The sequence below is a fragment of the Brassica rapa genome, chromosome A07, assembly GCF_000309985.2.
Source record: "Brassica rapa cultivar Chiifu-401-42 chromosome A07, CAAS_Brap_v3.01, whole genome shotgun sequence".
Classification (NCBI taxonomy): Eukaryota; Viridiplantae; Streptophyta; class Magnoliopsida; order Brassicales; family Brassicaceae; genus Brassica; species Brassica rapa.
In genome coordinates this window covers 27,347,949-27,365,324 of record NC_024801.2, presented here as the reverse complement: position 1 = coordinate 27,365,324, position 17,376 = coordinate 27,347,949, and the positions used below count along the sequence as shown (strand labels likewise).

The 17,376-nt window shown below is 31.4% G+C and overlaps 4 protein-coding genes across 5 annotated transcripts; 3 read left to right on the top strand and 1 right to left on the bottom strand.

Moving 5' to 3' along the window:
- The first annotated feature begins 5,173 nt into the window (after positions 1–5,173).
- LOC103832132 (histone-lysine N-methyltransferase ASHH1) lies at positions 5,174–9,723 on the top strand. 2 transcript variants are annotated; one of them, XM_033276098.1, is made up of 8 exons: positions 5,174–5,629; positions 5,712–5,776; positions 5,853–6,009; positions 6,197–6,283; positions 6,363–6,447; positions 6,519–6,612; positions 6,687–7,284; positions 9,366–9,723. In XM_033276098.1, exons 1-8 carry the CDS (start codon positions 5,609–5,611, stop codon positions 9,555–9,557), a joined length of 1,299 nt encoding a protein of 432 aa, XP_033131989.1. In that variant the 5' UTR covers positions 5,174–5,608; the 3' UTR covers positions 9,558–9,723. The 2 variants fall into 2 exon arrangements, with proteins under 2 accessions (XP_033131989.1, XP_009106340.1); XM_009108092.3 differs by lacking the exon at positions 9,366–9,723 and adding an exon at positions 7,360–7,817 and having other exon boundaries at positions 5,346–5,629.
- Positions 7,771–9,290, bottom strand: LOC117126879. The gene has a single exon (XM_033276100.1). The coding sequence runs from the start codon at positions 8,297–8,299 to the stop codon at positions 8,174–8,176; it is 126 nt and encodes a 41-aa protein (XP_033131991.1). The 5' UTR covers positions 8,300–9,290; the 3' UTR covers positions 7,771–8,173.
- Positions 9,724–13,214: 3,491 nt separating the features above from the next.
- Positions 13,215–13,973, top strand: LOC103832286 (histone-lysine N-methyltransferase ASHH1-like; the record flags this gene model as incomplete). The annotated part of the gene is made up of 3 exons (XM_033276101.1): positions 13,215–13,275; positions 13,346–13,439; positions 13,528–13,973. Coding segments are annotated over 3 exons (564 nt in total), but the record flags the coding sequence as incomplete, so codon positions are not given.
- A 133-nt stretch (positions 13,974–14,106) lies between these two features.
- LOC103832135 (chaperone protein dnaJ 10) lies at positions 14,107–16,469 on the top strand. The gene is made up of 6 exons (XM_009108093.3): positions 14,107–14,372; positions 14,564–14,623; positions 14,798–14,880; positions 15,071–15,236; positions 15,326–16,012; positions 16,142–16,469. Exons 1-6 carry the CDS (start codon positions 14,286–14,288, stop codon positions 16,262–16,264), a joined length of 1,206 nt encoding a protein of 401 aa, XP_009106341.1. The 5' UTR covers positions 14,107–14,285; the 3' UTR covers positions 16,265–16,469.
- The last annotated feature ends 907 nt before the right edge of the window (positions 16,470–17,376 follow it).

The following is a 17,376-nucleotide window of genomic DNA, read 5'->3' as shown; positions in this document are numbered from 1 at the left end:
TTATTACGAAAACGAAAGACTGAAGATCTCAATTATCTTTTTGATAAGTGAAAATGTCATAATAATCACCAAGACTGCCAACAGCCCCATGATGAGGGCTAGCCCACAAATCTTCACATACTTATCCATGTTCACTTGTTCTTTCTTGTTACAATCTCTTTTGGTTTGTTTGGTGGTGTCTTGTGGGTTTGTGATCTTCTTTTTAAAAGATGGTGGATGTATAAATAAGTAAATCTGGACATGTCTACTCTCGTCTACTATTTGATCAGATCATCGCATGTGTTTAGCATATATCTGATATTAAGGGTCTGACTGATTCAACCGCAGCGGTTGCGGGAGTTTGCGGATGCGGGTGGTTGCGGTTTCTAACGGTTTTAAGAGATTTGTACGACTGGTTCTGCGGTAAGAAATTGGTGCGTTTGCGGGATACTTATGACTGGTTAACTACCAAATGCAGCAGCGGTTAAATAATAAATTAACAATATTTACATTTTATATAATTATAAAAATATCAAAAATAATAATATTATAATAAATATAAAATTTATATTTAGAAAGTTACACTTTAAATTTTTTAAAATTATAGAAAATATTTTTATTTTAAAGTTTTATAATATTAATTAAAATATAATAGATATATTTTAGCATTTTTATAATTCTAATTTAATTTTTTGTATTGAATATTTTTATTTTTGTATTTATATTGTTTTAGAAAAAAAAAAGAATTTTTTTTTATCCTCCCGCAACCGCCCGCAACCGCAAACGATAGCTGGAACCAACTTTTGAATTTATGAGGTTCAGAGCGATTTGGAACGGTTTGGAGAGGTTTGAGCGATTGTTGCAAAACGCCAACAACCGCTACCAACCGCAAAAGCTGCGTTTACAGGTGGTAGCGGGAAAATCAGTCATACCCTAAATAGATTGTGACTTGCGTTCGTATAAATCTTATAATCATAGTAAATAGATCTTTTACTTAAGGGTAAATCTCTTTTAAATTTTATTTCCAAAATAACAATCTAAAGTCAAAGTTACCAAAATAAATTTACTAAAAAAGGTCAAATGATAGTTATATCTTGATTTGTAATTTTAAATTATTTATTTATGTAATATATATAAAATATAAATATTAAAAATTTGAAAGTAATAAATAAATAATTCGGTTTCTTTGAAAGATAAATTCGTAGTAGTTTTTTTTATGATACATTTTTTTTTAAAGAAGGAAGAGCTATGTGAATATATATAACCAGGGCAGATCCACGCATGATTTTATTCCTACTTTATCAAGTATACATGGGCAGATCGGCGCAGGATTTTATATTTTATCAAATATACATGTTAAAGTTTGTTTGTAAGTTTATTTGGTTGCATTCTTGTTTGGTTGGGTCAATATTTCACATCATTCTTTTGGTATTGGTGTAATTGTAATTTTTTGTTGGAGATTGTTTGTAAATCATCCATAATTCTTTACTTTTACGTAGGATGGTGGTGTGAGATTATTTTTTTTTTGTCTAAACCTGACAACTATTAACCTTTGGTTCCTAAGTTATAATCCACCATGAGAATATTTTAGCGTTCAGCAAAAAGTTATAAAAATGATAATTAGCAAAACATATGCAGAACAATTATTTTATGAGTTATTCTTGGATTCACCCCCTAGGGTGAATCTTTAGGTTCACCAACAAATAGAAAATTGTCATTTTAGATCTAGTATCTTTTAATTAAGGAACCAAATAACTTGACAAATTATATTATTTTTTCAAAATAAAATTTAAAAATAAATAAAAATAATATATAAAAAACGAATTCAAAAAAGAAAAATGGTGTCAACAAAACCCTAAACTCTAATACTAAACTCTAAAGTCTAATACTAAACCCTAAACTCAAATCCTAAACCCTAAATTTTTGGGTAAACCCTAAATCCTTGGATAAACCCTAAATCTTTGGAAAAACACTAAACATGTTGTCAACAAAACACTAAACCCTAAACTCTAATCCTAAACCCTAAACCCTTGGGAAAACCCTAAACCCTTGGATAAACCCTAAACCCTTAGGTAAACCCTAAACTCTTGGAAAAACACTAAACATTTGGATAAATTCTAAATTATAAATCTTAAACACTAAACTCTAAATCTTAAAAACAAATATTTTTTTAAAAAATAATATTTTTTTTGAACTATTGTTATTTTTATTTATTTAATCTTTTATTTTTTATTTTAAAAGCATAATATAATTTGGCAAGTTATTTTGTTTCCTTAATTAAAAGATACTAGATCTAAAATGATAACTTTCTATTGGTTGATGAACCTAAAAGTTCACCCTAGGGAGTGAACCCAATAAAAAGTCTTATTTTATTGGTCTAAACCCGATAACTATTAACCTTTAGTTCCCAAGTTCTAATCCAGCATGAGAATTTTTTTTAACGCTGAATTGTATTATTAAGCCTTAAGCAAAAAATTCTAAAAATGAGAATAAGCAAAACAAATGTAAAAAAAATACATCAATAAACTAACACACATCTATTTTTTATATGGATGACTAAATATTTTACATATAAAAACTCCATATTTGCTTCTGAATACCTAAATCTCAAGAAAAACAATCTTCGTACTAATCCAAAAACACCACTCTTTAAACTGAATTGAAAACGATTGTCACTCTTATTTTAAAATATTCCGGTATAAGCCATCGAGACAAATTAACTCTTTATATTGCTCTACTGATAATAACAAATCAAAGAAATTACCGTTCCATGGAATTTCATGAAGTCTTTCGGAGTAATGATAATTTGCAGCAAGAACTCCAATTTCATGGTCTGTTTTTGTTACTGGCCATTGTACTGGTCTTCTCAGGATGACAATGAAATCTGTAGCGAAATTAGAGAGTATTTTTACCAACGAGAGGTTGCACTATTTGTACAATTTATTGTTTTAATCTAGCCAAGAAGAGTCTGTCCACATATATTTTGCCTTCGTTTGCGTATCAGTTAGATTTATCTTTATTGACATGCTTTTAGCTTTAATTTGTTTCTGGTATTATAATTTTATATTATGCATAATCACAACTGGTTTCTATACGACTAACATGTTAGGGTTTCTATCGGTTGTTTTTAGTTAATGTTATCTATTCTATTAAAACAGCAGTGTGACCAATTGATAAAAGTAGGATCCAATTATTATTTCAATAATACATACATTTTATATGATAACTGCAACCCTTTTTTTAATTTCAGAATGTAACCACCACGTATACACGCCTAATAATCAGGGGCCACAAACCTAATAACTGCATCAATATATCTTAATTTATTGAACATTAAACAACATTTATATAAAGATGCAAATACGTAAGAAATTTCTAAAAATATGTAACTTCCGTTTTTAAAATATGTTTTCTACATAATTAGTTTTTGGTCGGAATTTTTTTGTATCTGGCCTAGGCCCTCTATTGATGCATTGTGTATGTGTATGGGCTTTTAAAATTTTCTATTGTTTGAAAATTATTTTGCTTAATTGGATATTATTAACCTACATTATTATTCAAACAATTTCTATAATTTGTTCTATATTATAATAAAACACCTACTTAAGTTTATAAATAAAATGTGGAAAATTAAAATTGTTATCATAAAATTTGGTATATTTAAAATTTGGTATATTTAATTATTTTAATTAATTATAACTTATATCTCCCCTAAGAAAAATAAGATTTATTCAACTAGACATTAATTTATTCAAATTTTAAATATTTTACATAGACATTAAGTTTATCAATTAACAAAGAGCAAGATGTTAAAATAGGGTTTAACGGTTTTAATAGAAATAAACATTCATATAAATTCATTTAGTTTAACGAGATTGAAATAGGTTATTTGATCAAAAATATTTATTAAATGTTATCTATTCTATTAAAACAGCAGCATGACCAATCAATAAAAGTAGGATCCAACTATTTTTTTTATTTAAAGAGTCATTATCTATTAAGTAAATAATATAACTGTAACCCACTAACCCCATATTTCTTTTTGTAAACGAACCCACTAATTTTATATTTTAGAATTAGTTTTGCGCTTTAAAGGTAACGTGGTTTCTATTTACATTGGATCACAATTTATAAAACCCATTTTATTTTGTTAAATAGGATTACAAAGAGAAACACAATTACAAAGAAATGTATAAATATGATTATAAAGAAAAATATAAATATGAAAATTAATTTTTTTTTAAAAAATGTAAAACAAAAAATATACCCGCCCTTTTAGGGGCGGGTCAGAATCTAGTATACGATTAAAACAAAAGAAGGGAATATGCATAATTTTGATTAGTGAATTATATAATGGATAAAGCAAAGATGTGTATAATATAAAGAACTATTAAGCATACATAATTCCTGTCTGCACAAAATAACATTTGTCTTTCAAGAACTAGTATTGAGTACTACTCTTAACATAGATAATGATGAAAGAAGAATATAAGTTGAATGAGCTTAATTTATTAAGATTCTCGTCCTATTAGCTTTTTGACGAGAAACCATATTCCAATAATCACCAATAAACCGGCGACGCCTATCCCAAAAACTATCCCAAAAAGCTTCAGGTAATGATCCATATCCACTTACTTATTCTTTCTTGTTACAAATTCTTTTAGTTTGCTTGGTTGTATCTGGTGGGTTTGCAATTTTGTTTGAAAAATGTTGGATGTATAAATAAGTAAATTTTGACATGTCTAATATTTGATAAGGTCATCACATGTGTTTAGCATATATCTGATATTAAATAGATTTTGACTTGTGTTTGTATAAATCTCATAATTATAGAAATATATTTTTTACTTAAGGTAAATCTCTTTAAAGTGTTTAATAGTTTTTTTCTTCCCAAAATTAATTCAAAGTCAAAGTGACCAAAGTCAAGTTACTAAAATGGTCAAATGACATTATATTCTCATTTTTAATTATAATTAGTTATTTATAAAATATATAATATAAATAAATATTAAAATTTTGAAAAGAATAAAATAAATAATTTCAATTTTTTAAAAATCAGTTCGTATTATGATACGACTTTTCTTAAAAAAATTATAAAATTTCTGAATATGTATGATATCTTTAAATTTAAATTTTAACAATAATTTCTGAATATTTTTGATATTTTCATAAATCTAAGATTTGTCTATATAATATTTTTAGTCCTTTGTAATATTATAATTAATCAAACATTATAAAATAAAAGACATTTTTTGAGATTTGCACAAACACTAAAGTATATCAATCTATATAAATTAAAAATGATTTATTTTATAAGTGAAAAAGATATGTGAGTCGTATAATTTCCCCATTTTTGATTATTATAGAAGTATTAAAAATGGAAATGAAGTTTTTCTTCAACACACCTCTTACTAACTTTTTCACGCCGTGTGAAATAAAAAAAAACTGAACAAAAAGTTTAACGCCGTCTTCTTCCTCGGTCGCTCGCCGTCTTCTCGATTCTACACGCAAGCCTCTTCCTTTTGCCAGAGATCGATAAACCCTAATTAGTCAGTGGCACGATTCGCACACTCTCTCTCCTTAACCGGCTCTGAATTGGAGAGAACCGGTTCTTCAATCTGGAAAAAGAATGCAATTTTCTTGTGATCCTGTAAGTTCTCAGCTTACCTAGTGAGCGGTTGAGATTTCGATTTTGGGGTTTCTCTAAATTCGAAATGTTTTGATTTTAAAAGGATCAAGAGGGAGACGAGGTGCCACAGTATGAACACATCTATCAAAATGACTTCTCTTATCGAAAGTAACAACCTTTCTTCTCTAAAGCACATAGCTTTTGGTTACATTCTTAGTAAAGTAGACGTTTTTTTTTTACTAAGGCACAAGAAACAGAAGGAAGAAGATATCTCTATCTGTGAATGCAAGTTTGATTTTGGAGACCCTGACAGTGCTTGTGGTGAGAGATGCCTCAATGTGATTACCAATACCGAGTGTACACCTGGTTACTGCCCTTGTGGTGTCTATTGCAAGAATCAGGTAAACATGGTGTTTGAATGTTTGCTTCTAAGGACCTGTCCTGCACAAGCCAAATGAAACATTATTGAAATCTTTACTACATCTAAAGAGTGTAGAATCTTTGTCTTAAAGCTTGGTAACGTTCTTAGAAGTTAGTGTGGGCTTATGAATAGTTTACTTAGTAGTTTTAAATGTTTGCTGGTTACAGAAGTTTCAGAAATGTGAATACGCAAAGACGAAGTTGATTAAGTCTGAAGGTCGTGGTTATGGACTAGTGGCTGTTGAAGACATAAAGGTTAAGTCATTTCTCAAAGTGAATATTCAATTAGGTATGAACAAATAAACTGATTGTGTGTTTGGTGTTTGCGATTCAGGAAGGACAGTTCATTATTGAGTACTGTGGAGAAGTGATCTCATGGAAAGAAGCAAAGCGTAGAGCTCAAACTTACGAAACTCATGGTGAGTACTTGAGTAAAGAAAACTCTTACAGAGATTTTGAAGGATCTTCACAATGTTATACATGGGTGCAGGTGTAAAGGATGCTTACATAATATCTCTCAATGCGTCTGAGGCTATTGACGCTACTAAGAAAGGAAGCCTTGCTAGGTTTATAAATCATTCATGGTAAGTAAAGGGGTTTAGATAGAAACCTATAGCTACAGAAGAACTGTTTCTTACTTGTTGTTTTGTTCCTGCAGTAAACCAAACTGTGAGACGAGGAAGTGGAATGTTTTGGGAGAAGTCAGAGTTGGGATCTTTGCCAAAGAGAGCATATCTCCAAGGACTGAGTTGGCTTATGACTATAACTTTGAGTGGTACGGTGGAACCAAAGTCCGTTGTCTCTGCGGTGCAGTGTCTTGCTCTGGCTTTCTTGGAGCCAAGTCTCGTGGCTTTCAGGAGGATACATATGTATGGGAGGACGGTGATGATCGGTACTCAGTTGATAAGATTCCAGTCTATGATTCTGCAGAAGACGAGCTTACATCTGAGCCTACTTCTAAGAATGTTGAGTCCAACACAAATGAAGAGAAAGATATTGTGAAAGAGGAGTCTACTGGTATGATTGTTGAGCAATCAGATTCAGCTCCTATGGAGGTAGATGCTGTCACAGAAACTGTTAAAACCGAAGCAGCTGAAGAAGATTCATCACAGAAGACAGCAGTTATATCTAAGTCTCTTCCGAGGAAAAGAGGAAGGCCGATTACAAAGAATGTGGTGAAGAAGCACGTTGACATAGCAAACGTGGTTCAGCTACTAGCAACCAAAGAAGCTCAAGATGAAGTTCTCAAATGCGAGGTAAAAGAGTTTTCTTCTGCTTACATCTAAAGTATTGATGTGAAACTGATGAGTTTTGGCAAAAATTGTTGTCAGGAGGTGAAGAAGGAAGCAGCGGTACGTCTCATGTCCTTGTACGATGAGATAAGACCAGCGATTGAAGAGCACGAGAGAGATAGCCAAGACAGTGTAGCGACAAGCGTGGCTGAGAAGTGGATACAAGCAAGCTGTTATAAGCTCAAGGCGGAGTTTGATCTTTACTCTTGTGTGATAAAGAACATCGCTTGCACTCCTATCAAACCACGTGACTCGACGAAGATTAAGGCTGCAGAAGCAGGAAGTGATAATAACCAGACTAAGCTCTCTGAAAGCTGAGAACGAGCTCCAAAGCTGCTAGTTGGCTCGGAAGGTTAATGATTAATACATTATTATTGTACTTTTGTCATTTGATTATTCATATCCAATGAGAAGGTGACGAAAAAACGCGTGGAGAATAATATAAAGTCCTTTTTTTTTTGCCGATTCAAATTGAATGACAATTTCTTTTATTTTTCTTGTTACAATTTCTTTTAGTTTGTTTGGTACTTGGTAGTATCTTGTGGGTTTGCAATCTTGTTTTTAAATTATGCATAATCACAACTGGTTTCTATACGAGTAACATGTTAGGGTTTCTATCGGTTGTTTTTAGTTAATGTTATATACGATTAAAACAAAGAAGTGAATATGCATAATTTTGATTAGTGAATTATATAATGGATAAAGCAAAGATATGTATAATATAAAGAACTAATAAGCATACATAATTCTTGTCTGCACAAAATAATATTTGTCTTTCAAAAACTCGTATTGAGTACTACTTTTCAAATAGATAATGATCAAAGAAGAATATAAGTTGAATGAGCTTAATTTGTTAAGATTCCCGACTGATCAGATTTAGCTTTTTGAGGAGAAACCATACTCCAGTAATCACCAAGGCTATTATCACCCAACCGGCAATGCCTATCCCAAAAACTATAAGAAAATAATTCATACCCATTTACTTGTTCTTTCTAGTTACAAATACTTTTAGTTTGCTTGGTTGTATCTTGTGGGTTTGCAATTTTGTTTAAAAAATGTTGGATGTATAAATAAGTAAATTCTAACATGTCTAATATTTGATAAGGTCATCACATGTGTTTAGCATATATCTGATATTAAATAGATTGTGACTTGTGCTAGTATAAATCTCATAATTATAGAAATATATTTTTTACTTAAGGGTAAATCTCTTTAAAGTTTTTAATAGTTTTTTTTCCAAAAAATAAGTTCAAAGTCAAAGTGACCAAAGTAAACTTACTAAAATGGTTAAATGACATTACATTCTCATTTTTAATTATAATTATTTATTTATAAAAGATATAATATAAATAAATAGTAAAATCTCGAAAAGAATAAAATAAATAATTTTAATTTTTTTAAAAAATCAGTTTGTTATGATACAACTTTTCTTAAAAAAGTTTTTTATAAACTTTATGAATATGTATGATATCTTTAAATTTAACTTTTAACAATAATTTCTGAATATTTTTTGATATTTTCATGAATTTAAAATTTGTCTATGTAATATTTTTAGTCCTTCGTAATATTATAATTAATCAGACATTAAAAAATAAAAAGCATTTTTTGAGATTTGCACAAACACTAAAGCATATCAATCTATTTAAATTAAAAATGATTTATTTACAAGTGAAAAAGATATGTACGTCGTATCATTTTCCCATTTTTGATTATTATAGAAGTATTAAAAATGGAAATTAAGTTTTTCTTTCATAGAGAGAGCAACGTCGTCTTTTTGGTTACCGGATTCTCTTCGGGTCTTGTCGCAGAAAGTTATTCAAATAGAAAAGTAGAAAGTTATATCTAAGTCTCTTCCGAGGAAAAGAGGAAGGCCGATTACAAAGAATGTTGTGAAGAAGCACGTTGACATAGCAAACGTGGTTCAGCTACTAGCAAGCAAAGAAGCTCAAGATGAAGTTCTCAAATGCGAGGTAAAAGAGTTTTTTTTCTGCTCACAGTACATATTGATATGAAACTTGATGAGTTTTGGCAAAAATTGTTGTCAGGAGGTGAAGAAGGAAGCAGGGGTACGTCTCACGTCCTTGTACGATGAGATAAGACCAGCGATTGAAGAGCACGAGAGAGATAGCCAAGACAGTGTAGCGACAAGCGTGGCGGAGAAGTGGATACAAGCAAGCTGTTATAAGCTCAAGGCGGAGTTTGATCTTTACTCTTGTGCAGGGCCGTCCCTGTCATAAGGCCAGTGAGACAAGAGTTTTAGGCCACAAATTTTCTAACAATTTTAGAGGCCACATTTTTTGAAAAATAATTTTTTTTTTTTGGTAGGATTTTGAAAAATAATTATGGTCAAGTGGTTAAAAACATTATTTTCACTTTTTGTTTGAGTTGAAATTTGAACATCTATCTTATTAAAACTCAAGTACAAAATTGGAGTGTTTGGAGACTTGAATAGGACTTTTAAAAATTTGGAGTGTTTAGAAACATGGATTGCAGTCTTTTAAAAAAAAATATTTTTGTTTGAAAACAAGGATAGTAGTATTAAGAAAAAAAAGTAATGGGCTTATGTTTTTTTAAAAAATTGAAAGTTATCTAGGCCACTTTTAAAATATACCAAAATGGGTCAATCTAATTCCCTAAATTTTTTTTTTCTAAACTAACCATAAAACAAAATTTAAACTTTATATACATATTTCAAATCAAAATAATAATTCAAATTTGATTTATATCAAAAATTGATTCAAAAATATACATATATTCAAAAATGGATTTTTACTAAACTATTTTTCAATAACCATTATAAAAAAATATTGTCAATATATATAAGAAAAATATAATACAAAGCCCAATTTGAAATACCAACTCAAATTATGGTTTTCATATTTCATATTAAGTTTTAAAAATATAATATGTAATTATTTATATGATGGTATGTATAAAATACTATTAATTATATGATTACTTATATGATGGTACATATAAAATACGATTAATTATATGATGATAAAATACGATATATAATAATGACTAGGGATAGGCTTTTGGATACCCATACGGGTTTAGTTCTGATCGGTTTGTATTTTGAGTTTTCGGGGTCAAAGATTTCAGCCTTATTAGAATGTTTCTAAATTTTGGTTTGAGTTCGATTTGGATCTTTGCGGGTTTGGTTTGAGTTTGGATAACTAATTTAAATTATTTTTAAAGTCTTAAATCATTATATATTTTAAATTTCTCAAAATGTATAAATAAAATAATATATTACGTATAAATTTGAATAACATATGTCATAATACTTAAGCTTAACATATCAATTGGCTTGATTTAAAATTTTGGATACGAAATCAATAATTATTTTAAGTATTTTTGGTGATTTGAGTATACTTTAACTATTTCAGATATTTACTTTTGACTATCTATATATATTTTCAAGTATTTAAACCAATTTAAAAGTATCATTTTTGATGTTTTATATACGTTAAATCTAAAAATAATTAATATATATAAATATATAAATCTATTTTTAGATAAATTCGGATACCCAAATACTTCGGTTCGGATCAGATTCGGTTCTCTAAATAACAAAATTTTGAATAATTAGAATATTTAATCAATTTATGTTTGGGTTTGGTACTATATCTTTGGATCGGTATCGGTTATGTTCCTCGGATTCATTTTTCCAAATCCTAATAATTACATGAAAAACAAATATCAACATATTTTTCAAAATATACACCCGCGCGCCTGCGCGGGTCAAAATCTAGTTCAATGTTATGGTTTATGTTAACTTGTAATGTTTCCTTGTTTTTTTTACATGTGCGTTCCTTTCTTATTTTAAATTTTTTGAAACAACTTTTTTTAATTGAAATAATTTATTTGTTATCTGTGTTTCTATTTTCTGTGTTACTTGGATTACAAATAATAATAGTTCAAACAAACTAGTAGTTTTTATTTTACTAAAATATCTACTAAATATCTGATATTAATCTGATGTAACTAACCTACTATATCATTTTATATTTCAAATAGAAAATATAATACATATATATATATATTTATATTTTATAAATATATGATATTGTATATAAATATGTTTTAGGCCACCAAATTTACCGGGACGGCACTGCTCTTGTGTGATAAAGAACATCGCTTGCACTCCTATCAAACCACGTGACTCGACGAAGATTAAAGCTGCAGAAGCAGGAAGTGATAATAACCAGACTAAGCTCTCTGAAAGCTGAGAACGAGCTCCAAAGCTGCTAGTTGGCTCGGAAGGTTAATGATTAATACATTATTATTGTACTTTTGTCATTTGATTATTCATATCTAATGAGAAAGGTGACGAAAACCGCGTGGAGAATAATATAAAGTCTTTTTTTTTTTGCCGATTCAAATTGAATGACAATTTCTTTTATTCTTTCTTGTTACAATTTCTTTTAGTTTGTTTGGTACTTGGTAGTATCTTGTGGGTTTGCAATCTTGTTTTTAAATTATGCATAATCACAACTGGTTTCTATACGACTAACATGTTAGGGTTTCTATCGGTTGTTTTAAGTTATTGTTATATATGATTAAAACAAAGAAGTGAATATGCATAATTTTGATTAGTAAATTATATAATGGATAAAACAAAGATGTGTATAATATAAAGAACTAATAAGCATATACATAATTCTTGTCTGCACAAAATAACATTTGTCTTTCAAGAACTCGTATTGAGTACTACTCTTAAAATATATAATGATCAAAGAAGAATATAAGTTGCATGAGCTTAATTTATTAAGATTCTCTCCTGATTAACTTTTTGAGGAGAAACCATACTCCAGTAATCACCAAGGCTATTATCACCCCACCGGCGATGCCTATCAGAAAATAATTCATATCCATTTACTTGTTCTTTCTGGTTACAAATACTTTTAGTTTGCTTGGTTGTATTTCATGGGTTTGCAATTTTGTTTAAAAAATGTTGGATATATAAATAAGTAAATTTTGACATGTCTAATATTTGAAGGTTATCACATGTGTTTAGCATATATCTGATATTAAATAGATTGTGACTTGTGTTAGTATAAATCTCATAATTATAGAAATATATTTTTTACTTAAGGGTAAATCTTTTTAAAGTTTTTAATACTTTTTTTTCCCAAAATTAATTCAAAGTCAAAATGACCAAAGTAAACTTACTAAAATGGTTAAATGACAATATATTCTCATTTTAATTATAATTATTTATTTATAAAAGATATAATATAAATAAATATTAAAATTTTGAAAAGAATAAAATAAATAATTTTTTTTAAAAAAATCAGTTTGTTATGATACAACTTTTCTTAAAAATTTTTTTATAAAATTTCTGAATATGTATGATATCTTTAAATTTAATTTTTAACAATAATTTCTGAATATTTTTGATATTTTCATGAATTTAAGATTTGTCTATGTAATATTTTTAGTCCTTCGTAATATTATAATCAATCAGACATTAAAAAATAAAAGACATTTTTTGAGATTTGCACAAACACTAAAGCATATCAATCTATTTAAATTAAAAATGATTTATTTACAAGTGAAAAAGATATGTACGTCGTATAATTTCTCCATTTTTGATTAGTATAGAAGTATTAGAAACGGAAATTAGGTTTTTCTTTCATTGAGAGAGCAACGTCGTCTTTTTGGTTACCGGATTCTCTTCCGGTCTTGTCTTCCGTAAGTCGGGCTTCTGTTTCCGGAAAGAAGTGGCTCTCTTAGCACTGACTTTGCCGGCTGTTGACTCCGGGAAGCGGTGGCTCCCTTAGCTCTGACTTCGCCGGCTTTTGAACTAGTGGCTGTTGAAGACATAAAGGTTAAGTCATTTCTCAAGTGTACATTCAATCAGGTATGAACAAATGAACTGATTGTGTATTTGGTGTTTGCGATCCAGTAAAGAAGCAAAGCGTAGAGCTCAAACTTACGAAACTCATGGTGAGTACTGAATACAGAGATGTTGAAGGATCTTCATAATGCTGAAACTGTGTGTTACACATGGGTGCAGGTGTAAAGGATGCTTACATAATATCTCTCAATGCCTCTGAGGCTATTGACGCCACTAAGAAAGGAAGCCTTGCTAGGTTTATAAATCATTTATGGTAAGTAAAAAAAACAAACAACGGGGTTTAGATAGGAATCTATAGCTACAGAAGAACTGTTTCTTACTGTGTTGTTTTGTTCCTGCAGTAAACCAAACTGTGAGACGAGGAAGTGGAATGTTCTTGGAGAAGTCAGAGTTGGGATCTTTGCCAAAGAGAGCATATCTCCAAGGACTGAGCTGGCTTATGACTATAACTTTGAGTGGTACGGTGGAACCAAAGTCCGTTGTCTCTGTGGTGCAGTCTCTTGCTCTGGCTTTCTTGGAGCCAAGTCTCGTGGCTTTCAGGAGGATACATACGTATGGGAGGACGGTGATGATCGGTACTCAGTTGATAAGATTCCGGTCTATGATTCTGCGGAAGACGAGCTTACATCTGAGCCTTGTAAGAATGTTGAGTCCAACACAAATGAAGAGAAAGATATTGTGAAGGAGGAGAATAAGCTCCAAACCTGCTGTGTGGTTCGGAAGGTTATGATTATGATTAGACTTTTGTGAGTTTCGCTGTAAGTGACATTTGTACCATTTGATTATTCATAAATCCAATGAGAAGCTGACGAAAAACCGCGTGGCGAATAATATAAAGTCCTTTTTTTTTTGCCGATTCAAATTGAAAGCCTTTAAGGAAAAGTAAAAGACTTTCCTCTTTGACTCGTCCATCTAAAGCGAACAAACAGAAAAAGGAAAGTGAAATTTGAAGAAGAGGAAACAAAGAAAGAAAGAAAAGAGGAAAGCTTTGATTTTGAAGTGCTTAAGAGGAGAAGAGAAGTTGGTTTCTTGTGTTCTTGTGTCAAAGATTTGATCTTGAGTAAGTTAGTTAGATTCGGTTTGGATTAGATTAGATTAGATGGTGAAGGAAACAGAGTACTATGATGTGCTGGGCGTTAGCCCAACTGCTACAGAGTCTGAGATCAAGAAAGCTTACTACATCAAGGTTTTGAATTTTGTATCTTTTTGATTTATGGGTTTCTGTTTTGGTGTTTTCTTGGTTCTCATACATCTGAGGAAAGAGACCTTTTTGTCTGTTATTTGAATTTTGGGGAAGAGTTGAGGATAAAGTTTGAAGCTTGATGTGAACAAGTATAGTGATTGTTGGCTCCTTTTTGTTTAAATATCTCTACACAGGCACGCCAAGTTCATCCAGATAAGAACCCTAATGATCCTCAAGCTGCTCACAACTTCCAGGCAAGTTAATGTTTCAAAGAGAAACAATTTCAATTGTTAGAATCAGATTCTGCAAAAACTTGCTTGGTCATAACTGATGAGTTTGTGTGTTGTGTTACTTGAAATCATTAGTACCAAAGTTTAGGTTTTGTCTCATTGTTTGACATAAAAGTTTTTTTTTTTTTTTTAAATTAGGTGTTGGGAGAAGCCTATCAAGTGCTAAGTGATTCAGCACAACGGCAAGCTTATGATGCATTTGGGAAGTCTGGGATCTCAACGTTAGTCTCTTTTTCTTCTTGTGGAGTCTAGTGAAATAGATCTTCTTGTGTGCTAAAACCAATGTTTTAAAAATCGCTAGGCGGTGGTTAGGCGCTAGAGAATTATTGTTTAGGCGGGTGCCTAGACCGATATTTAAAACACTGGCTAAAACTATTTGGTTCTTACTGTATTTGTGTTCATCCTTTTCAGTGATGCAATTATAGATCCTGCGGAAATATTCGCAATGCTTTTCGGCAGCGAGCTTTTCGAAAGGTACATTGGACAGCTAGCTATGGCGTCAATGGCTTCACTCGATATCTTCACTGAAGGGGAAAATGACATGTTTGATACCAAAAAGATTCAAGAGAAAATGAGGGTGAGTTTTTTTTTGCTCAAACTAAACTCTCAGGTCTCTTCCTTGTGTACACAATATTAATGTTGGATTGTGTGTTTTGCTGCTTTCAGACAGTTCAGAAAGAAAGAGAAGACAAGCTTGCTCAGATTCTCAAAGACCGCCTTAACGACTATGTAGTGAACAGAGACGAGTTTGTTGCTAACGCTGAAGCTGAAATGGTTAGGCTCTCCAAGGCAGCGTATGGTGTGGAGATGTTGAATACAATTGGGTATATATATGTAAGACAAGCATCAAAGGAGCTTGGGAAGAAAGCTCTCCTTCTCGGAGTACCGTTCGTTGCTGAATGGGTTAGGAACAAAGGTCACTACATCAAATCCCAACTCACTGCTGCAACAGGCGCATTCGCGTTGTTCCAGCTGCAGGAGGAGATGAAGAAGCAGCTAAACGGTGAAGTGAATTATACGGAGGAGGAGCTTGAGGAATACCTTCAGTCCCATAAAAGAGTGATGGTTGATTCTCTGTGGAAGCTCAACGTTGCTGACATAGAAGCTACTCTCTCCCGTGTTTGTCAGCTGGTTCTTCAAGATCCTGATGCCAAGAGGGAGGAGCTTCGTGCAAGAGCAAGAGGGCTAAAAACTCTGGGGAAGATCTTCCAGAGAGCGAAGACAGCTAGTGAGAGTGAACCTATAGCAAGAACTGAACCTGAAAAGCTAAACGAGGACGAAAGGGACTATGATGATGATGCATCTACATCTCCAAAGTCCAATGAAGCGTCTCACTCTACCTATGGTACTCAGGTATCTTCCTCACATAAACCTTTTTAAGTTCATCTCTCCATCTTCAACAATGGTCTCTTAAAAAAAATTCATTCAACTCTTCTTGAATGCATTTTTATAAACTGTTTACTACGTTTTGGCAACCGTTAGGAACAGAAGAGTCCCTACGTGGAGGAACCAAAGCTAGGAGATGAACAATTCAAACATTACTTCCCAAGACCCGCACCACCACCTGGCGTGGAGAAACACACTTCATCAACTGGCTATGACTGATTCACGTGAGAATCAGTAAGTGTCTCTTAGTATATATATATATTTACATACTCGTCTTAGTATAATATTATATTTGCAGTTGTGTGCTGCTGTGTAAAAGCTATTCTTTTTTTCCTTTTGTTTTCAATGATTTAATGTGATTTGCCTCTGTTATATTATAAGAGTGATGTTGGAAGTATATATGATAAAAGCTCTTTTGTGATAATGTGTTGTTATAATTGCGACAATGTGTTATTAGTACATGATTCAAGAAACTGTTGATCCGGGTTTGCTAGATCAGTCCTTCATGAACTGGTCGATCAGATGACCATTACTCATTAGGCACCATGACTCGAGACTCCATCGAAGCCTGCATGCAACAACAAACGTTTTTCAAGAACTCATATGTTAATGTGTCTTGAATGAATATAGCTTCTTGACTGGGTCATCAATGCTTACCACAGCTTCCATAGGCGTTCCTTGCTGCGAGCCTAGAATCGTTGACTTTGACCACCGACAACAAAATGGTGTCGATCATTTTTTACATTCTTTGTTTCTTTTACTCTTTCGACTTTGACCACCGACAACAACAAAATGTAGAGTTTCTGGAACATAGAACAATGACACCGTAAGAATGAATTCGTTTTTTCTTTTCCTTGCATGTTCTGTATAGAAGATTAACAAAACACAGTAAATATCACATAAATAGTCCAGGAAACTGTGTAGCACCACCTTGTTCAATGGTTTATGAACAGCTCCAACAATATTAAACTCCGAGACTTGTTGGCCTAAAATGTTTTTGGATGTCTCGAAAGTAACTGGAGAGGAAAAAAAAACTTATGTATTGTGTAAGTTTGTAACCTAGAGGGTAAAAAACCTGTTCCAGGTTGTACTAGATGTGTGCCATTCTGTGTACAGATATGCTCTTTATTCTCTGGTTTTGAATAATATGATCAATGTTCCAAAACCACATGAAAATGACTACACTTTTTGTAATAACGTGTTGATGTTGGAGATCATGTGTTCTCGTTTCTATTTGCGGTTTTGTCCACTTGTTAAAGGACTAGTAACAACTCAAAATACGAAATTGATTATTCGTTTTTGGAATTATTTATTTATTTATGAATGATACT